Source organism: Coloeus monedula (genome assembly GCF_965178545.1).
Source record: "Coloeus monedula genome assembly, chromosome: 23".
Lineage (NCBI taxonomy): Eukaryota > Metazoa > Chordata > Aves > Passeriformes > Corvidae > Coloeus > Coloeus monedula.
Window position 1 is genome coordinate 7,090,886 of NC_138803.1, and position 22,981 is coordinate 7,113,866.

At 41.5% G+C, this 22,981-nt stretch overlaps 1 protein-coding gene across 1 annotated transcript; it reads right to left on the bottom strand.

The window, feature by feature from the left end:
* ST7L (suppression of tumorigenicity 7 like) lies at positions 1-22,653 on the bottom strand. Its single transcript, XM_082296227.1, has 16 exons — positions 22,449-22,653; positions 21,019-21,101; positions 19,905-20,064; positions 19,343-19,397; positions 18,698-18,813; positions 16,754-16,832; positions 15,792-15,946; positions 15,571-15,668; positions 15,039-15,153; positions 13,198-13,270; positions 12,378-12,480; positions 9,122-9,272; positions 8,890-8,982; positions 5,501-5,640; positions 766-835; positions 1-531 (listed from the first exon to the last, which is right to left on the bottom strand). The coding sequence occupies exons 1-15, from the start codon at positions 22,648-22,650 to the stop codon at positions 782-784; spliced, it is 1,677 nt and encodes a 558-aa protein (XP_082152353.1). The 5' UTR covers positions 22,651-22,653; the 3' UTR covers positions 1-531; positions 766-781.
* Positions 22,654-22,981: the final 328 nt, after the last annotated feature.

The window sequence follows — 22,981 nt, forward strand, 5'->3', positions numbered from 1 at the left end:
GTGTTAAGTAGCAACCTTTTAATAAAGAAAGCAGAACCATACTTTGCTGTTAACAAATATTTTGAAAAAGGCTTATAAAATTAAATCTAAGCCAAGTATCTGGTGCATCTGCAGCTGAGAAGGAAGTATCAATACCCCGAACACCTGCTCAGTTTGTGTATTCTCCTTTCTTACAGAGGAAGTATGAGCTTCCAGTTGTCCAAGTGATTTAGAGAGCAATAAACTATTGCTCAACAAGAACTATTTTCTTAGATGATTACAGATTAAGGCCAAAGAAGAAATTCGTATGTTAAGCACCATCAACGTGGAAGCCTGTCAAAGATATCAGTTTGAAGAGCCCAGATTTCTTCCTTGGCCCCCACAACTGGGGGTCAGCGAACCACCAAGAGAGGCTCATGAGAATAAAATCAAGCTATCATGGAAAACACACTCCAGTCACACTGGAGTCAGCTTATGCCAGGGGCTGGACAGCAGCAGGACCTCTGTGTGCTCCACAGTGAAACTGAAGGGTGAAAGAAGTGTCCCAAAGCACTGGAAAAAACAGAACACAACAATAAATCAGCTCAGTTTCCAAACCAACTTCCTTCTTCAGACTCAAGGTATGAACAAAAACCACCCTGGTGTCTTTCCCTCAAGGCAACTGAACTCCAATCCCTTCACTGCTGATGCCATGAAATAGGCTTGTTGTAAATATTAGATATTAATGAAGACACACAGAAGAAGAAAAACCCTCTGGAAGCCCCAATTCCAGCTTTGTCCACTCACCCCTGGTGCAGTCCATTCAGCTGGAGGCCAGAACGCTGGGAGCACTCACTGGCCACAGCACCCGCAGCACCTGGGCAAAAGCACGAGGGTTAGAATGGCATTGCTCCGTACTACAACTCTTCCAGCTGCTCAGCACTGGGCCTCAGCACTGGGCTTTCAGGGCTGAACAGACATGGGAGAAGAGGACAGCAGATCTGTCAGAGAATCACAGGATTGTTTAGGTTGGAAGGGACCTTAATGATCACCTCATTTTTTGAATATTCAGGCATAGATTATTTACAGGTCACCACCTCAAAGTGAACAGCCCATCCACCAAGACCAGTCTGTGCTTCCAGGCAGGATCCATATTCTAGATGCCATCTAAACAGTTCCAGAAGTAAGATTAGGCTAAAACAAATCGTGCAAACTCCCCTGCACCTTCTCAACCCATCCCCCAAATATTCCACTGGCATTTGGGTTATCCTTGTGCAAACCCTCATTTCATGAGTTAGCAACAACAGGACTCATTTACTTTGAAGCTTTTACTTTGGCCCTCCTGGCTTCTATCATAACCTCAAATATTACATTAAAAAGGCTTTTAAAACATAACATTCGCAGCAGTGCAGGAGCTTTTCCTTGCAGTGAGCTTCTTCCCTGCCTGTTTGCGTGTGGCACCTTCACATTAAGTGCATGAGTTAAGATGTAGATTAGCAAGGCAAGAAACCTTTGCCCTTGGCATCGACACTCAGCTCTGACAGGAAACTTCAGGCTTTTTTTTTCCTACCAAGTGTAGAACCACTCATTACACATTGGCAGGGAAGTGCACATCTCCAAACTATACACATTTTCTCTTAGATAAGCAAAAGACTCAAGTGTTTATAAATATGAAAAGTTCAGCAGCTGGCTAAAAAGTTAATTCTCCAGTCTCACTTAATGAGCTTTGGGTAAAGTGGTAGGGGGATTTGTTCCGAAAGTAAAGCAGAGTGTCACACAAAGCAGGACTTGCCAGACACAGCTCTGCTTTGCCCTAGTTTCTGTCCCTAGATGGCTGCCATGGACAAAATGGCAAGGAATCCTCCAACAGGGAGCTAGGGAACAGCCAGAATGAGAAATGTTTTCTCCTAATCTCGCAATCATAAAAATTAGCCAATTTTTAATTTAAGTCCCATGACTTCTTTCTTTGTTGTGAAAATATCAAGCAATCCATATAAAACCACTTTGGAACAGGGACGATCTTAGGATTTTATCCAATTCCCTGAAAAAGAAAGTTGTTTTCAGTAGGATACAGCAGGAACACTGCTACACTATTTTTTTCAGTATTTTAAAAATAATTTATACTGGTCTATTCCAGTAACATAAGGTTCAGATGCAAAAAATGCGATCAATCTGCTTGGAATCGTCCAGAGCAGCTGTGGCTGCCCCATCCCTGGAAGTGTCCAAGGCCAGGTTGGACGGGGCTGGGAGCAACCTGGGATAGTGGAAGGTGTCCCTGCCCATGGCAGGAGGTGGAACAGGATGAGCCTTACGGTCCGTTCCCACCCAAACCATTCCATGGTTCTGTGAAGGTATGTTCAGTGTTTTCAGGAACTCCTGAGAAATGTTTACAGTGCCTGCTGTCACTCTGTATCACTGGTGTTCTTGCAGACTTCTTGGTGTCCTTGTATTACAGAAGGAATTGTGCAACCTCACTTTTGCAAGATGATACACATCCACCCACTTCTCCATCTGTGTAATTATTAAAAAGTAAAAATACATACTGAATGAAAAAACAATCAGAACCTTTTGACTGCAATTGTAACAGAAGTTGTTTTATCTAGCAGTGTTTTTCAGCTTGTTCAGTGAGCTGTTCAGATTGTCGTCATTTGCATACCTTCCTCCCTTCTGTCACTTACTGAGAAGACTCTAAACAGCAACTACTGAGAAACAGAGCTGTCTGATGATCACAAACAGTGTGATTCTCCAAGAGATCAGAAATCTGGATGAAACAAACAGCGAGGCCCAGGGAGCACCTGCACTGGTACTGCAGCTCCCGTGGATCCCCTACCACTGCCTGTTCCACTGTCCTCACCGGCACCAACTAACACAGTTATCATGGAATCACAGAACAGTTTGGGTTGGAAGGGACCTTAAAGATCATCTAATTTCAACACCTTGTCATGGGCAGGGACACCTTCCACTATCCCAGGTTGCTCCAAGCCCTGTCTAACCTGGCCTTGGACACTTCCAGAGATGCAGCAGCCACAGCTGTTCTGGGCACCTTCACGGACCCTTAAGTGCATCAGTAAACGCTCAACATTCTGCCAGCACCAGTCCCCAACACGTGCAAACCCTCCGAGCCGTGCAGACACCAAAACTCCCCGTGGCGCCGGTTCCCAGGGCTGGGAGCGCGGGCGCAGGAGTGGTTCCCGCTGCCGCAGCCAGTGCCAGCGCTCCGGCCTCTGCTGATGCTGCATCACACTGTATACATTGGAACTAGGAAATGCTTCATTGTGATTTTTGGCCACTTGGAATATTTTTAGCAATTTGCCAAGGTTTACCCTGTGATTTATTATGGAGGAAACAAACTCAAGCACTAACAAATGAAAGTATGTAAACTCAGATTTTTCAAGTCAATAGAAAGGTATTCAACTTCTTAAAGCCCTTCTGAGGCATTCAGCTCACTGTGGATTCAACTGCTGGAAAAACAGTTTGATTAAGAAGTAACTGAAATGTAATCTAAGGAGCCATTGCTTGGAGATTTACAGTGAAAAATTCCATATACACAATACTTTCCAATTGCCATTCCTAAAACCGTGCTCTAGGTTTCTTGGAAATTCAAGAGTTGGAAATACATTTTGCATTGCTTTAATCTATGGCCAAAGCACTCCAGATATACCAGCTAGAACTTTATTATCTCAAATTACTATATTTAATAAGTTAAAGAACAGTAAGATGAAAAACACTTGAAGTAATGAAATACATAGGAAAAAGTAATTTAGAAAGCTTAAAGCACTGGAATTACTTGAAGATACAATGCTCAATATAGCAAATAATAATTGCTTTATTTCTATTTATTTATTTATTGCTTGAGTGGAAAGGCTGGTATCATTAAATAAAAGATGATCTTCCATTTTTGGTATGAAAATTCAACTAGATGCTACTACTACAGACCTCCAGAAGACAAGAGAGTATGTATAAAGTAGCAGCCACCACAGCATTATCTATAGTTAAAATATTCAAGCAATCTATTAACTAAAACATGGAATCACAGAATCATAGAATGGTTTGGGTTGGAAGGGACCTTAAAAATCATCTAGCTGCAACACCCCTGTTGTGGGCAATAAAACCAGAAATGCTACTTTGATGTTGAGTATCATTGTTTCTTACAGGTTTTCTGAATCCCTCTGAAAACATCAGGAATGGGATCATGAGTACAATCATCTAAAAATAAAATATGGAAGAATTTTTATCATTAGAGTATGATTGAGAGTCAACATTAATTCTAGCTAAACTAGCAGAATACTGGACGTTGGTATTTCCTTCTCAGCTGTCAATCTCAAGAGAGTAATACAGAATTCCCTACTTGCCTGATGATCTCAGTACACAATTTCAACTTTTGCTGGTATTAAACTGCCACAGAGAGTGTCAAGAACCCCTCTGTCTGTGCCTGCTGCCACTGTGATTTGGTTGGGGGAATGCTGTGGCAATGCGCACCCCTCTTGATCATCTTTTCCTAAAGAAAATAAACACACTGCCAAATGACCAAACCCTGGGAGTTTTTTCCCCACACTTGAGACATGTCACTGGACATCCCAACTCAATTCTACAAAGTCTTTTCTTTTTTTTTTTTTTTTTGGTTCAAGAAACCCAGCAGAGAGAACTTCACCAAGCAATTCTTTGTTAGCATAACATTTGGCCTTGTATCTCTTTGGAAATCATACAACTTTGCTAATGCAGCCCTTATAGAATTAATCAAGCAGATAGTTAGTCCCTAGTTACTATGAACCCAGCCAACTATGAGCAGCACTGAAATTTGTCACTGGCATGTCCAACTACATTTTCCAGCATAAAGATCAACACAACTGTGTGGAAATGAGGCCCCACTCTCAGACCTGCAGGACTTGGACATTAGACTGGGCTCACTAGCAAAGCCAACGCTTTTAGGAGCAAAGTATCCTTAAAAAAGAAGGGCTTTCCTCCTGGGTCTCCATTACCTGTTGCATTAAACCAGCCAGGAAGCAAATGTCTTTTTCTCTCTATTTTGATTAGCAAAGCCAGAATAAATGATTCACTTAAAGAGTTCGGAGCTCTTTATTCACTACTCTGCTCTACTGCATGAGATCCACAGTTCAATAAAGGCCAAACCTACTGCTTGGAGTAGTTTGAGAAGCTGGGGCAGGAAGCTGCCTATGCACTTTGTTTCTCAGCTTTTATTTTTGAGGCTCTCCCACAGCAGTTGTTCGCTTCCACACGGATAAAATCCATACTCAACACAGTGCTCTGTGGAAAAATTTCCCTGGTGCTGAAATGCTGCTCTCTCACTGTAACAGTGCAAATTAAAACCATGGTATGTAACAGCAGTAGTTCATCTCTTGTCAAAATAGACATTTTGCCCAAATTTCAACCTGTGTTTGTCACTACGGAGATTCTTGCAAACCAGATAAAATAATTTATGCCCCACAAGCATGAGACTGACTAGAGGCTATTTCACCCTGGACATCAAAATTCCCAAAAACTTAGGAGAAACCTAAGCAAGCCCCATGACAGAGGTACTTACAGCTTTCACAAAAGTGACCATCAGCTCAGGGAACTGGTGGGTAAGGAGGGCCAGCATGGCTGAAAAGGAACACAGGCCTGCTGTGAAATGGATGAAAAAGGGAAGCTCCTTCTGGGGGTAAACGGAGACTTCATGAAATGCTGAAAGGAAAAAATGAAGAATGTTGACATTTGATAACCAAGGACTGCTTTCTGAATTACTTATAGCCTTGTAGCTCATTTCTGGACTTTCAGAAGGAAAGACTCATGCAGCACATCTTAGGTTCCAGTACTTTAACTTAAAAATTTTTCCCCTACATTACATGCTTGTTTTCATTATTAATAGTCATTATATATTTGTTTTCATTATTAATATTCTCTTCCCAGTCATATTTTTCATTTGCATGGGCTTTATTTTTGAAGCATTTCATCAGGCTCAGTTTCTGGTACCTACTCTTCTAACAGGACAGAGGGAACACCTGTAAAGTTCTGTCTTGGGGTGACTTCATGATGTGTATCCCATATCGCTGCCTATGCCCAGAAATTAATTCTTGTGCCTTTCTATGCCTTTAAACTGAGCCTGAGAGGAGGAAGGAAAAACGGAGCAAAACTTTTTCAAAGCAGTTTGCAGCTTGTTCAAGGTCACACAGAGATAGTGACTATTTCTTTTTCCAGCTGCGGCAGGGGAGCGAGGAAGCACCCGGCTTGCAGGTTTTTTTTCCAGTCAGTTTTTGGCCAGTTTTTCAGTTTCTTTTTCTCTGGAGAGAGACTGAGAGTTGAACTTTTTTTTTCCTTCCCTGGAATTTCAGATTTTCTCCCTTTTCTGCTGGACTGCTTCAATACCAGAGCACATCGGGAGGACTTTCCACTGAGCACAGAGGGCCTGGCCCTGGGCCAAGCCCCAGCTCCGAGGAGACCAAAGGGAGGACTCTAACATTTTCCCAGGTTTTTTCTCCACAGCAAAATTTTATTTTTTAGCATTATTATCCTTTTCCCGTGTGTTTGTTAAATAGTTTTTATCTCTTTCACTTTCCTTTGAGGAAAATTTATTTTTCCCGAAGCTGGTGGGGGGAGGGGTTGTTGGGCCTTCTCTCAGAGGATATATTTCTAAATTTGACTAAACCGGAACAAGTTCACAAGCTGTCAAAATTACCCACACCAACTAAAACAATTCAGGTGCTTTTAACTCTCTGGAGCTCTAACCCTGTTACCTGAAAAGAACAGGACATCTCCACACTCAGTAAGAAGCTGAGCAAGTACAAAACAACCAGCATGTTATATATACATCTATTTCTTAGTACTTCTTGAAGACTTCTGGTTGTAGACTACAGTAAATCTGTTCAGAGCAGCTGACAGAGCAGACCTCAAAGAAAACAGCACCAGGACTGGGTTATAAATTCTGTACATAGCAGCTCCTTGCAATTTCCAATCTCTGGTAACAAAATCCAAAGCGGGTGATTAGCCAGGCCAAGGGTGGCATGTAGAGCTTTCAGCACTCACGACACTACTACTGGTCACTTGCCGAGGACCTGCTTGGTGAATGTGCAATTACTTACTGGCTCTGGATACCTGCAGCTCTGATTTCTATCCAATGATTTGAAAAGATTTTTTACATGAAGAAGAAAAGAGTTTCTATAGACATAAGTAATTATAAAAGAACTGCCCTTCTTGACAAGCTGTTTTTAAAACCTAACAAAAACCTAAAATTATACATAAGCTTTTTTCTGTAAAATGAGAAAATACAATTGTATTCTTTTTAAACTGAAGTCTGAGGAGGAAAAAGACACTTTACCCTCCCAGTTACTGTTTATGAATGCTGGCACATTAAAGCACCATTAGAAGAGTAAACCCACCGAAAGTGTCTTGTGCTCTTGCAACTCATTAATGGCAAAGTGCTCAGGGTTTGTTTTGGTTTTAATGATATGATTTTGGAGCACAGTTAAGTAGAATATTTGGAAATCCATGTCTAACATCCATCAGAGATGTTAATGGTACCCAGAGACTTATACTATGTAGAAACTCACCTAATTTCTAAAACATGGAGCAATATAATTTAGGAAAGTGTTTAAAAAATAGGAATTAATTCCTTTTGCAGTAGCTTTTCCTACACTGAGAAATTAAAACCAAATTCAAAATAGGTAAAGACAAGTAAAGCTAATTCTATACGTTCACAGACATTTGAGAAGCGTTACTCATCAGACCAGTCCAGGTTTTCTGAATCACTGATTTGGTCAACGTTATTTTAAATAGATAAATTTTTTTAAAAATTAAGTGCCAAGATTTCTCGAGGAAGTACTGCAATAAAAGTGTTAAGATGATTTTATTTATAGGTAGTTTTATATTTAAAACATAACAGGAATGCGTGAGTGATCCTGTTGAAATATCTGCATGTGTTGGTGTTTAATTATGCTGGGAAGTCTACAATTTAGGGTTAGTTGCTAACCAAGGAATTCCTTGTGCAATATCCTGCATAAGTGAGAAATGAGTAATTTAAAGCAGTCTGGGGGCAAATTTAAATTACACATTTTAAATATAACTTCAGGCTTTTAAACAGAAACACGTCTGTGCAGTTTTCCTTTTCGCAGCTGTGGTCTCTGTGGGGCTGCTGGTGCTTTTGCAGTAGCCCTTTCCAGTCCCAGGGGAATTGTGTTTCTTCAAGATATAGAAGTTCAACCCCAAAGGAATTCAATTAAGATATATAATTAACAGCTCAACTCTAATCTAAATTAATGCTATTTTCCTGAATATCCTGGGTACAGGCAGTAATGATACAGTTTATTTGTCTTGCCCAAAGGAAAAAACATGTAGGCTCATAATTGCATAAAGTAACCTTGAAGCAAAGAGCAGCTGGATAAGACTTACTTTTCAGTATCAAATGTTATTATAAATCTGTAGAAATACATGGATAAGAAGTTCGAGGAGGCAGCCAGCAGATAAATACAGACCATTGAATTAATGACAGAAAACAATACCTGTTCTACGAAGCTACAGATTAACCAAAGATTCTCTGTAAGATCACAGTCAGGTTTTACTGCATACCCAGTGCAGGACTAGAACCATGGATTGATTCCTTGCTACAAAAGCAGTCAAATCCACAAATTCTTTTAAAAGCAATTTTTAACAAATGGTCCATTTTGTTGTTCTCAAAGTTGGCCAGACTCAGTCTGAATGTACCACACACAGATTTCATCTCTGAAGGACTTCGGCTATTACAGCATCAAGCTGACATTTACCACACACACACACGTCAAGTGCTTCAGGATCTTCTGGGAGGGACATCAACAAATAGCTGAAACCCCTTCACAGGAAGCTCAAACTAAAAAAATCACAGTAAGGTAAATACAGAATACCACAAACTGAATATGTCCTTGGCCTGTGTTTTATTATCATTACTGCTTAGAAACCACTTACTTGGCAACAGCTCTCTGTCTGCTGTTTCGGTACAGCTTGGATAGGGATAGAAAAGATGGCCTTTCTCTAACGGGTACGGGATCATCCTAAATGCTGCAAAAAGGGTGAGTGACATTAGATCTGTATCTATTCAGGCAACCAGCTCCTCACAAAGAGAACCAATCATGTTTGAGGAGGGTAAAGGCAGAGAGACTAGTCTACTGTACAGAAAAAAAGAAAAGGAGATACTTACTGCCTTCCCAAGTGCAGTGTAGCAGATTTAGGGCTCCTTCTATCCTCTTCCAGTGCTGGAGGTGAAAAAAAGCATAGGCTACTGCCTCACTGTCCCCTCGCTTCAGAATGTGCTCTGGAGGCAGCACTAGGCTTTTCATTTCTAGTAAATACTGAAAGGAAAAATGGAAAGCCCACCTGGTTACATGGAATATTCCAAAACCTTTTATTGTGAAACGTAAATGATCATTTTAGGCGTAACTGAGCGTAGAAGGGGCAAGTTTCTACCACAAAGCAGCCAGGCTGCACTCACATGAGAAATGAAAAGCAGCAAAACATACTCCTGTGTATATGACTCTTAAATTAGGCTTTCACATACACAGGAAAAAAAAAAAAAAACAGGAAAAAGCATACAGCTTCAGTAAGACAAAATAAAAATACATTCTTGTGGAACAGACGTTAAGCATAATGCTGCACGTGCAACACCAATGAGGGACAAATTTAGGCTGACAAAAAACCCCAAACCAACGGTATTTTTGCTCATTACTTCATCACTGAAAGTTAGCTCTAAAGTATAAGCAGCAAACCTGAAAGTGTCAGTGTGCTAACCAAAGGAAGAATAATAAACCAAACGCAGGAAAATCTTCTTTTAATGTGGTCTTTCTGGGCTACCACAAAGTATCTTTGATTTCAGATTTTTTCAGTTTCAGCCCTCTCCCTCCATCAGCAGAAAATCTGATACTCAGAAGGGTCAAAGAACACAAGGATTCATCATTTCCCATTTCTTTTGCAACACAGAACATGCAATTTTTAAAATGTATCACGTTTTCTCAAGGTACATTAAAAAAGTCAGGTATTCATTTGAACTTAGCTTTTAAAAACAGAGGACTACTTTTTACAAGAATGAAATGACCATTTCAGCTCTAGTATTTACCTGTGAGCTGTTCTCTCCTACCATACAGTGTCTCATTCAGTAACAGCCAAAGTTAATGCACATCTTTGATCAGTGTAGCTGGCAATTCCTTGGAGTGTCCCCCAAAGTGTAAGAATGCAGCTAACTCACCGATTTATTTCGGCAGATGCCACAAACTATGAGATTATTTACTAATCCAGTTTGAGGACTTAACTTTTCCCATTCAGACTCTTCAAGGAATGTAGGAGGGGTTGTGCCCCAGCCAAATAAAGCACATTTGCTGCCTGGCTAGGTTCTTCTCTCCGTGCCTTGGGCCTGCACTCCAGAGGGTAATATTCTTGTTAATCCCCTCTAATCCTCTTCAATTTTTTTTGGAATTTTTTTTTTTTTTTTTAAACACAGTAAAGGATCACTCACACAGGGCTGCTGTGGGAAAATGGTCTCAAATATCTGACCCCTGACCCGACTCCTCATGCTCTCAACAGTGCCCACTCTTCCATTATGCTAACTGGGAATATAAATGCAGGAGTGGTGGTGAAGCCCCACTACAAGTATTGCCACAACACACCAATGCTCAACTCCAGGCTTTAGCTCTCTCTGAGCCCATGTTATCACATAAACAGAAAAATTCCAGCCTGGCAGGTTTTCACATCCATAAGCATGAAACAGGCAAGGTAACAGTACTGAAGGTATCTCAGTACTGAACTGAAGGTTGTGAAGTCTTTATACACAATAAAAAAATCTCTAAAATATTCAGAAGATGACTGCAAACGATTGCTTCATACAGTACCAAAATGCAGTTATGGATTTCTAATTTGAAATGGCTGAAGAGGACCAGTTTTCCAGCTGGTTCTAACTTTCCAAACAAACCCCAGCCTTGTAAAAGCAGAACAAAGAGAAACAAACCTTGTTTTATTTTCCTTATGCAAAACGATGTTATGTACAATCACTTTAATCAGATGTGTGAACAAAGGGATTTCTATGTTACATACTCATTTATTTTTAGGCTATGGGACAGATCAGATTTTCCTCCCCCTCTGTGATCCACTGGGCGAGTTGCTTCACTTCTTCGCCCTTGTTCACTTGTTTGCTTTGACCATAAACATTTCAGAGTTCTAAACAGCCTGCACCAATAAAATTCTGCTCTGTCATCTCATCAACTGGTGCCTCGAGGCAATATTGTAATAAAAAAACCATGAAGAATGGAGAGATGTACAATTAGAAGAGAAAATCAAATTACTGAAACCTGGAATCAGTTTTTGCATTTGTCTGCAGAACTAGAGACCATATTTTAACAACAGCCTGTTTGAAATGATCTCTTAACTTCTTTAAAAAGGTATATGAGGCTTCAGAAACAACTGGAGGATACCCAAAACAAAAGAACTTTTAGATAATAATAATAATGCATTATAATCTTCTGCCCCTAAAGGCAGAGGCTAAAGAAAAATCTGTCTGAGACTGTCTGAAATGGACTTGCTACGCTCTTGATCAGTCATGCAAACAAGCAGCAATTTCTCCCAGCAATTAGCTTTCTCAGTGCACATTCTATTGGATTGGACAGGCAGACATAACGGAGCGGCCGGATCATTCCAGCCTCCCCAGCAGCAGCCACTGGGACTCCATCATCATTTGCAGAGGATTAGACCCTGCACTGAGCCAACCTCCTGCATTCAAGGTTTCCTACTGCAAGCATCCCTAGTACGGCAAAAAGCAATGCAAGATTTTATTCACCCAATGCTCTGTGGAATCTGTGTTTTGATGCCAGACATTAGCCTGTGGTGACACAGACTCTTAATCTTGTTTACATGTGGATGAAGAAAATAAGTGACTGTAGATCCTTCAATAACCATGGAGCCATGGTTGGAAGCACAGCAGAATAAAGGGGTTTGGAATACTAGAGTGATTATTGTTTGAAGAACTTAATTTGGCTTCAGGGACTTGGAAGCAGGGTGTTGGAATGAGGAATCTTTAAGGTCCCTTCCAACACAAACCATTCTGTGATTATTCTATGACTTTAACTATCTGCACTTATATTTATTAATGTCTACCCTTATTGAGAGTAAAGGGCCCTCAGTAATACCTTACTGGATTTTCCCAACGAGTCAGGAAATTCCAAGTTTAAATTTTTGTGCATAAAACCCTGTTTGAACATCAGCTATTATTAAAAAAAAAAAAAAAAAAAAAAATCTGGTGACAAAACATTTATGATATAAATACTAATGTTCTTAACAACTCCATGGCTGGAGTTATAACCAAATTCAAGAAAACATGGGGCTAGAAAGGCTTCAGTAACAAAATTATATTATAACATGGTATTTTTCAGAATACAGTAAAAGCAGTCCAATAAGAAATAAAATACTCTTACCTTTGGAACATGAGGGTTAAATTCCACAGCTCTGTGAATTGCTTCCACAGCATTAATTTCTGCTGTACTAAGCCCTCTCTTGGAGGCGGTTTCTGGGGAGAACCTGAAGGGAAAAACCCACACTGAACAAAAGTAATACATAATAAACGCTAACCAGGTGTTCATTTGCATTGTGAACTTGGATTTCATTAAAAATTGGCTGATTTATCAAGAAAGACAAACAAACCCTTCTAGGAGAAAAATGTTCATTTTAAGTTAGGTATCTTGACTGTTACCAATGCCCATATGACATATGAAAATTCATGTCAATCATGTCAGGTGAGTGCCCTGACTTTCAGCTCCCTGTTACAGCATCACCTGCTGGGAGGTGGAGCCTCAGAGCACAGTGAAATGCCAGCATCAACTACCACAAATTCCCTGCACCCACCCCAAAAAACAAATCCCAAGCAAAACACTAAAAACAGAATTTACACAAAAGCACTTGGCCAATTCATGGGCTCTTGAAAAACATCCTCACCTGTACTAACTTTATGGATGCTAAAAAGGAAATTTAAATTGTGCTTAATTACACACACAAATATATGTGTATATATAAATACACTCAGCTTGCTCTTAGAAATGTAACAGCTACTTATTTAGGCATAACCAGGGATATAAAAAAGATTTAAAAATTAAAATAATCCTTGAATTGAAGCAAAGATTTCTTTACAGTTCAGAAGTAATTTTAAAACATAAATTATTTACACCTTTTTCCTTCATATTTTACATCAGAACCTAAGATTAGCTACAAACCATTGTTTTCACACATGTCTTTGCTTACCTTTCTGAAACAGCTCTGGCTTTTAGCAGAGCTGCTGTGTAACATATTGCTGCTGATTTGGGAAGACTGATATCTGTGAAAAAATAAAATAATTAAGCTGTAAGATTCTAAGGCAATACAAACATTTTAAACCCACATCCTTTGAGTTAAAGGTTTTTTCTTGGGTATGGGAGACAGTGAATGTAACATCTGGAACATTTCAGCTGTGATTAGAAATTTTCAATTTCTTTGCACAGTCACCAGTGAGTCTCAGATTGAAAACTCAAAGTTGTATTTAGGTGATAGAGTCATTTTTTGTTTCTATATGTACCAACACACTGAAACTGAATCCAAAGAGAAATGCACACATAAATACAATTTACAATTACAATAAATACAATTAAAACCAGAATGTATTTCCTATATTAACCCACAAAGATTTAAAGTAAGCTTCTAATTTTTACTTAATTTTGCAACTGTACCTTAACACAGTTTTATACAACGCTGAGAGACTGACCAGATGCTGATCACAAAAAATTACGTTACAGACACATAGATGAATTTTAACAAAAATGCAATTTCTGTTCTTCTGCAGTTCCACGAGGGAGAACTCTGTTAGTTGTATCTTTGTAGAATATCTGAAGCCAAGTTTGAGCTGACAATTACAGATTAGAAGGTTAGCACTCCACAGTGCAAGTTTACTTTAAAAGCAGACAAAGTCTGGGGTCTAATTCCCAAGTACCATGTTGTGTATAGTCAGATGGTTCTTGCTTTTTTTGGTAAATCCCATCCTGGGCTTGTCCATCACTTACTACAAGTCTGGCTGTCATGTCAAGCAAAACACAGGGGTGCTGCATGGAGTTTGAAGCTTGTACTCATTTTTCCAGACACTCAGAAAAAAATCAGCAACCCTAAGAAAGTGTCACAATTCCTGGTGTTAACAGAAGCAAGGACTGGGCAAAGTGCAAATGGTTTTCATAAATTAAGAGGAATCCACCCAGAAGAGGATCAAGGAATGGGAGCAGGGTGCTAGGCTGGCCATATACAAGTGGCACAGGATTTGGGCAAAAATAGCATACCCTTTGATTCCCTGAGACAATAAAGAATTGACATAAGAGAGAACTCAACAACTTCTGAGAGTAACTGTCATAAAATACTGCTGCTATGTCCCTCCATTCCAAAGGTGATTGAAGGCCCTACTTTGACAGCAGCCTATTGTATACTCATGAAATGGGCACTGCCTAGGTGGCAAAACTGAGGGCAATAAAAAATAAGCATATGTTTTATTAACCTTTCCTTAGACTTACACAGTATCTGAAACCTACTAATTGAGACTGAAAGTGAAAGCAAACGACACCATTTGATGCACACCACTGATCTCTGGCCAACAGCATGTTTGCACACTGCTCATCTCTGACGAGCAACCTCAGCATTACAGAAGCACGAGAGCAAGCCTGGAAGATGACAGAAAGGAAAAGTACCTTTTCCATCTTATTTACATAATTACTTACAGGGCCATGTGCTGGCTGAAAAAGGCTGATGAATTTAGGCATAACCAGGGATGCAGAAGAGATTAATTAAAATAATCCTTGAATTGAAGCAAGGATTTCTTTACAGATTAGAAGTAACTTAAAAACATAGAAAGTAATTTGTATGCAATTTAGTTTGCCTAAATTTGACCTCAGCAGTCAAAAGGAGAACTTGACCTGCACTCAGGAAGTATCTGTTTGCTACAGATGAAGGGAATCTGCTCACCTTGCTGGGGTCATGGGTAGACTCCTGCCTGTGGACAGACATCCCTTGCCCACTTCACTTGCACTCTTATTCAAAAATACCCACATTTTCCAACAGGCATCACTTACCATCATACTTGGCTAAAACTGCCTGGACGTCTGCATAAGCTTGTAACTCCAGAAGAGCCTCCAGGAGGTTTTCATGGATATTCAGCATACTCAGAAGTGGAAACTCTTTCATCAGCTGCAAATCAGTAAAGAGAAATAAATTACATACAGTATTGCAGTTGAATCACTGAAATGCTTAACAGAAATCAGTACAATAATCTAGGATTTTTCAATGTTCTGTTGTCTCAGAGTGTTAGAAACAGGCATGGAAGCAGCATGAAAAGAATTGCATCATTTCATAAAATCACAGAACGGCTTGGGTTGCAAGCAATCAAAGCTCATCTCATTCCAACCCCCTGCTATAGCAGAAGGGCAGGAACAGCTGCTACTAGACCAGGTTACTCAAAGCCCCATCCAATCACGATGTGCAAATCTCATGGGAAAATAATTCAATTAGATTAATTATGATGCCTAGGAATGAACTTAAAACCATCAATTTGGACAATGTGACTGAAAACAGTGGTTAACTCAGGTCTTCTTTACTCTTACTTACATCTCTCATCATTTTTACTGCTTCTCGTATTCTTCCAAGTTTCCTGGCACACATAGCTAGTCTCCTTTTCACATACACCAATACATTGGTGTCTCTTCCTGATTACAAAGACAAAAAAATATTAGTCTATCAGTTTCAATCCTTACCTCTCCTAATTATAGCTTTAGTTTTACATTTCTGCTCACACAAACCCAAGAGTTAATGTGATTCAGAGTCCTTACTCAGCTGTGCTTCATGCTGGGGGCTCTGGGAATGGCAGTTCTGAGATTTTCTGTAAATCATTTCTCCTGCTTTCAGAGCCTGCTTGAAATATTTCTCAGCATCCACAATAGTTGTTGCTTCCTCCTCAGCCAGAAGGACATATGCAGTAGCACAACTGAAGAAGAGAAAAACCTACTAGTTATTTTGAGGGAGGACGTTTAGTATTTTTATTAAGTGTTAGAAGCATTAGAAATGGGCAAGATTCACTTATGTTTAAGATGTAAGCATTGACAACATGTAAGTTTCAAAATACTGATGTGAATTCAAAGGGAGAGTGACAGGAAAAAAGCAACCTTTTCCATTTTACAGAAAAAAACGACACCTCCCCCCTGCATTTAGAGAAAAAAACAAAGGAAAAAAATGTAAAAGTAAGTTAAATTCTTTTCCTTGAAACCGTAAAAATGGTCTGTAGCTGTCTGGAAAGGTTTTTCTTTGTTTGGTTTGCTTTTGCAGAATCAGGAGATTTAAAAACATTTTATGCAAAAATAACAAGACAACGTAACAAAGCAGATCATAGTAGTGGGGGAAATTCTTTGGTTTATGCTACAGGATTTTTAAATCCTTTACAGGAGTGGCATCTGTGAATTCTGAACACAGTTCTACCACGATGCCATCTCTGAAATACATGATCTCATATTCAATTTAGACTATTCCACACCTGAGTAAGATTTCTCATTTGTTATTGCCACTAATACAATGATTTAAGAAAAAAAGCAGCACAAAACATGTTTTTAGTAGAACAGTTCAGTACTTCAGTGCAATTTACAGCCCCATGTGCGATTCCCAGTCCCAAAAGTTCCCCTTAAGCTATTTAGAACTTTGCTAAAAGTGAATTACTAGATGAAGAAACTGATAGTGCGCTCAGTATCCTTCCACTTAATCCTTCACACTAGAAATACAGCAACTGAATTTATAAACTTACTCATTGTTCAACTCTAGAGCTTGATATGCTGCTTTAATCCGGGCTTGCGGGCTCCTCTCTCGCCACGCTTTCTGCATAACTGTAGGAAAAAACACGGAAAAGCTGGTGAGGGACATGGACACCTGTGAAAGACCTGGGAGCCAGTGGAGGCAACACTGGCTGCGTGGAGCCAGCTCTAATTAACATTCCCTTCCGGTCTGAAAATTCTTGTTTGCTGTATGATTGTTGTAAGAAAGAACAAGTGTTTCAAATTCAGCCTGCTCCTACCACAAGCATCGAATTTTCAACAGTTCATTATGCCCCAAAGTTAGTTTAAGAAAGCAACACCACCAGGAAGATTCCTCACTGACCATTTCACAACTCCTACACAGAGCACAGAAACAGCTTACATAACCAGGCAGATGTACAATTTCTGAATTGCTACAGATTTTCGGAAACATTTTCCAGAACTTGTTGAAAGCTTGGCAGGAGCAATTGTTAAACACAGGTTCTTGCATAGACCTGCAGAGAACTTAAAGCTTTCAAACAGAACTTCAAAGAAAACAGTGATGGAGTAAGTGGCGTCTTGCACAGGTAGAGTTTTGTACTTAAAATATTAAGTTGGCCAGAGCAGCTGTGGCTGCTCCATCCCTGAAGTGTCCAAGGCCAGGCTGGACGGGGCTTGGAGCAACCTGGGATAGTGGAAGGTGTCCCTGCCCATGGTAGGGGGTGGAGCTGGATGGGCTTTAAGGTCCCTTCCAAACCAAACCATTCTGGGATGCTGTTCCACGATTATTTTTAGACAACTGTCAGATCATAAAGAGTTAACAATTTTTAAAAAAATTTACAAAGCACATTTGAGTGGCATCACACAGCAAAGCCAATTCAAGATACACAATTTATCAGCTTATTAGAAACTGTTCTAGGGAACAAGTAAAAAGGGTGAAATCTACTCAGAAGTGTCCTTTGAACTACAACTTGAATTCAAAATTATTTCAATGCAATGACTCTAAACCCCTCCTCACCATGCGTCCATTCGGGAAACATGGAAAACACAAACTGAAAACCAACTTCTAGGAAAACAACAGACTCAGAGCTACCATTTTCAATGCAGAATTATTAACTTTCACACTAAAAAACAGTTCTGAAAGAACTCCAAAACCTTAGACTCATGGAGTTCTATATCTGGCCTATCTCAAGGACGATAAGAAAACTGAAGAATCTATACATGTTTCTTTTGGAACAAAACCTCCTGCTGTCCAGCAAGAATAACGTGGAAAAATATTTGAGTTTTCTTTCGGAAACAAAATATTAGTCTTGGCTCAGCAAGCGAGACAATACACTCCCTTTTGTGAAATAAAAACACATCTTTCATATCAAACATGTCACAGCCAGCTGACAAGGAACACCTCTGGAATGTGACAAACTGACAATAATTCATACCCACACCGACAATAACCAGGTAAAGAACATTTTCTGCACAAAACATGTGGAACACAAGGAAAAAAAAATCTGGAGACCGCACTATTCATTACTAAGGTTTAAATGAGACCACATTTTGGCTGTTGAGAATATAATCCAGGTTTGCAATATTGTGTTAATTATTTGAAATGTGTGAGATCTTAAAAAATGTCAGGACCCTGACAGCACTAAAGTTGTAGAGAATGCACAAGGTAAAACATCTTTCCACTCAATTTCAAGGTCAGATTGGATGGGGCTTGGAGCAACCTGGTCTAGCAGAAGGTGTCCCTGTCCATGGCAGGGAGTGGAACGAGATGGGCTTTAAGGTCCCTCCCAACCCAAACCCCTCTGTGATTCTATACATCTATTAAACCTCTTCAGCAGTTGAGAAAGGCCACAGTTTCACAAAATATTTGACATGATAACGTGCACTACTTTGAAGTTCACTAAAAACACGCACTTGACACTGCCCAACACTTACACACCTTACACAGATGTCAGTACCTGTATCCGAAGGCCGAAGGACATCCGTGTCACATGTGAAGAAGGTTTGATGATCTTGAGCAGACAAATTCATGTCATAGTAAGTAAGAGGCTCCTTCCCAGTCACCCACATGTACCTAAAACAGCACAAATTTCAGTAAGAGGCATTCCTAGCAATCAGCAATGCTGATACCAAGGGGATAGCTGATGTGCCTAGTGCAGAAAATCTGTAATAATAAAGACTAAAGCTACTAACACAAAGTTCCAAGTACTACTGTTCAATAATCTGTAAAGTTCTAAACAACTCGGGAACTGGCTTACTAGAAAGCAGCTTTTTCCATGAAGTAACACTAGGAGGCTTACCATACATTTTAAAAGAAGAGAATTCAGATTGAGAATCACTGTCTCAACCTCCAAATTAAGTTTTTTTTTCTACTTTACTCTCAAAAAAACCCTGATATTACAGTAATATTTTTGTTCTTAACACTGAAACTGCCAAAGCTTGGCTTGGTGCCTTTTAAACACAGGATTGGCATCAATCACCCCTATAATCTTGCAGGTCTCCAGCTGTCTCCTGACATTACCAGTGCAAGGTCTGTGAGGAAGTCATGTGTATGCCCCCGATTGATTTTAACAATATGCAGTGGAAAGCATGATAATTAATACCTGCTATACTCTGCCCCTCTGAATAGATTGAGAGGATTTCGCCATACTTTGCACTCTGGGGAATAAAAAAAAAAAAAAGTACTTTTTAAATTAAAAGCACAGGAAATATTACCTTGACGTTAAAATGCAGTAACGCAAAAACACTTGTGCTTTCAAAAGCTGCTTTTATTTTATTATTATACAATCATTTTCATAAACTTCTGCTATTCCACAAATATTTCTGCTCCCCAACATTGCTGGGGTACAAAAGCACAAGGTGGGAAGATTGAACACCGCCATGTACACTCATGCAATGTTTACCTTGCACATATTTACAGTAGTAAATAACTAATGTTACTGAAACAATTTTAGCTAAATGTATAACATTTTCTAAATCATATTTTTAACAAGGAATGGCTTAGAGCAAAAATACATTATTATTTAGTTTATTTTTACCACTACTAATAAAGCACTTTGTAAGATGTAGGTTTCGTCCATTCTTTACAAGCACTAATGCAGAGGCAAAGCCATTAAAAGCCACCTTGAAGCTTAAGGAAAGCTGCTGGGACACATCAGGAATCACCTGGCATGTTCTGCCTGCTGGTCTCATTCTCCCCCGCCGAGAAAGCTGCCGGGGCTGGGGGGCTGTTCTCTGCACCCCCGATGAGTGGCCTCAAATGGCTCACAGAAACCTGCTCAATGAAGGATGTGCCGTATTTCCGGAAGTGCCACCACTCAAACACCTGTCACAGGAGAAAAAAGCACCAGAAACTTCCTTAGGTGATACCCTTCTAGCAAACACGAGAGCTGAAGAGTGTTCACAGCGAGTACATCCCCTTGCAGATGATCAGGGATGGAACTTATCTCCAGACAGAGTGACACTAATGATCTGGTTTGGCCTGTCTTGTCATGCAGGATCACTCACAGAACATGAAAGAGATTGGAAAAAAAACAGCAAAATTTTAGTCAAATGTTATGTTCCTCCCTCCCCAGGTCATTAGGGTAACTCATAAACTCTTTCAGTAGTGCCTGTATAGGGAAACTGGGAACAGAGGCAAAAAAACATTATATCCTCCTTTTCTGGTGAGGATATTTCAAGCTGTAGCCCTACCTGTAGTACCAAATTTGTAGTATTCAACACAGGTGTAGTTTTTTCATTTCACAAAAATAATCTAAAAGAATAAAGGACAAAACGGCCCATTAAACTGAGATGTTCTGCTAACCAGAAAGAAAGAGGCTAACAAAGAGACAAGGCTAAGTTAAGAGCAATGACAGTCACTTACCAGAAATTTTGGGCCAAAAATACTACTATCTCTTTTTGAAGCTATTAAAAATACTTGCATATCACAAGCCCTCAAGGACTACACCAAACTGTCAACCCTAGACCAACTTGGATCCTGTGCCTGGATCAGGCACTGGTCTCTTCTCTCTGGTGATCAGTGACAGAACCCAAGGGAGCAGCTGGAGCTGTGTCAGGGGAGGTAAACAATTCTGGGATTCCATACAAGTTATTTTCTCAGACTCATACAGTCCCAACATACAACACACAGCAAAAGAGTTGTTACAATACGTCAGAGAAGTTCCTTCCCAGCACAAAGGCACCCTCTAGAGTCTGATACTCATTCCATTCACCCCTCATAAAGTCATCTGAGAGGTGCTAAAGTTGTTTAAAAAAAAAAAAAAAAAGGACTACTTACAAATATCAGTCCAGATATAAAAGATGAAGTCACTGTAAGGGCAAAGTAGAATTTTGGAGTCAAAGTGCTTAAGAACATGGTCGCTGTTAAGAGAAACAAAACCAAAAGACTTTAACAAGCAGAACTGAAAAACAAAAATAGCTTGTCTATTAAAGAATGCTGAATATCATGGAAATCTACAGTATACTATAGGCCCAGGAGCTTTATAATGCTACACTGCTAGGGGGAATTCTCACCACATATTATTTTGTTTGTAACCACCTGTGACAGTTAATTTTTATACCAAATTTTTAAAAAATCGGTGTACATTTCTAGATAAAGCATCTTACGGTTTCACCCATACAGTGGCTGGTGGACCACAACAAGCCAATTTAACATACTATTTCACTTTAAGACAAAACCATGCTGTTTTGATGCAAATTTATATTCAGTGCTAACATATATTTTCCAAAGACCTCTCCCTCCTGCTATCAAGAGCATAATGCTCCGTGGTTTGGACTCAAACTGCACATCAGCCTTGTCACCTGCCAGCAGCACAGGCTGGACAGGGACAGGGGTGGCCAGGGCAGGGCTCCAGCCTGACAGACCTCCAGGTGGGAGCACACAGCAGCACGCAGGTGGCACCGGGGCAGTGCCTTGGCTGCTTCCAGCTGCCCCAGGACTGCACAGTCCTCGGCCATGTCCCCAGCCCTGTGGGCAGGTGATGAGCCCAGTATGCCACTGAGCAAAGCTGGGATGCAGGACCAGCCCACAGGCACTGCTGGCACATATTCACAGAATCAAAATATCAATTAGTTTGGAAAAGACCTTTTCGAGTCCAACCTGTGACCAATCCCCACCTCGTCAACACTGTGACCAGAGCACTGAGTGCCAGGTCACCGAGTGCCCTGGATACTACCAGGGATGGGGACTCCACCATCCCCTTCCAATGCTTGACCACCCTTTCCAAGAAGAAATTCCTGCTGATGTTCGACCTGCCCCTCCCCTGGCCCAGCCTGAGGCCGTTCCCTCTCCTCCTGTCACTGTTCCCTGCGAGCAGAGCCCGACCCCCCCGGCTGCCCCCTCCTGTCAGGGACTTGTGCAGAGCCACAAGGTCCCCCCTGAGCCTCCTTTGCTCCAGCCTGAGCCCCTTTCCAGCTCCCTGAGCCGCTCCTGTTGCCTCAGACGCGTTCCCTTCTCTGGACACACTCCAGTCCCGCAACATTCCTCCTGAATGGAAGGTCCCAGATTTGGACACAGCACCTGCGGAGCCCCCCGCCAGTACCCAGCAGAGCGGGACAATCCCCCCCCGCGGTCCCGCTGGGTACACTATTCCCAATACAGGCCAGGATGCTCGGGAGATCCGGGCCGAGCCTGCCCTGCCCACACGCCCGGCTCCACAGGCAGGGTCCGCCCCGCCCCGCCGCGCCATCCGCCCCTGCCGCCCTCACCCGCGGCCAGGCCGTCCCGGAGTCGCACCGGCACCCGCAGCACCGCGTATAAGAGCCCGAGCCCGGCGGCCATGGCCAGGAGCCCGCGGGCCCAGGGCGTCGCCGCCCGCCGCCGCAGCTGCTCCCAGCGCCGGAACGCCGAGGCCGCCCCGGGGCACGGCGGCCCCCGGCCGCTCCCACCGCTACCGCCACCCTCCGCCATCACCGCCGACGGGGCACGCCGGGACAGGGGCGGGACAAGCACCGGGGCGGGACTCCGCCAGAGCGGGCAGTCCGTTCGCCGACCCCATCACCGCTGCTCCAGGGGGAAGCGGGGACTGATCGTCGCGCACACCACAACCGGGATCCCTGGAGGCTCCGGGAGGCGGCAGGTCCTCCACTGCCGTGTTCCCGGTAGCGAAAAACCTGCCCGCTCCTATGATGGCGGCAGCACGGCATCTGCCCGTAGCTAAGATGGCGGCAGCCGTGCTTCCCGTCTCCCGGCCGTCACAGCCGACGGGGCACGCCGGGACAGGGCCGGGATGACCAGAGCG

What these genes read in the sequence shown, in the direction of transcription:
- ST7L (XM_082296227.1), bottom strand. Translation starts at nt 22,650, where the DNA reads ATGGCGGAGGGTGGCGGTAGCGGTGGGAGCGGCCGGGGGCCGCCGTGC. An exon ending in AGAGGGGCAGAGTATAGCAG is followed by an intron (nt 18,814 to 19,342) that starts GTATTAATTATC and finishes GTGCTGTTTTAG; the next exon opens with GTACATGTGGGTGACTGGGA. An exon ending in AGACAGAGAGCTGTTGCCAA is followed by an intron (nt 5,641 to 8,889) that starts GTAAGTGGTTTC and finishes TTTTCCTTTCAG; the next exon opens with CATTTCATGAAGTCTCCGTT.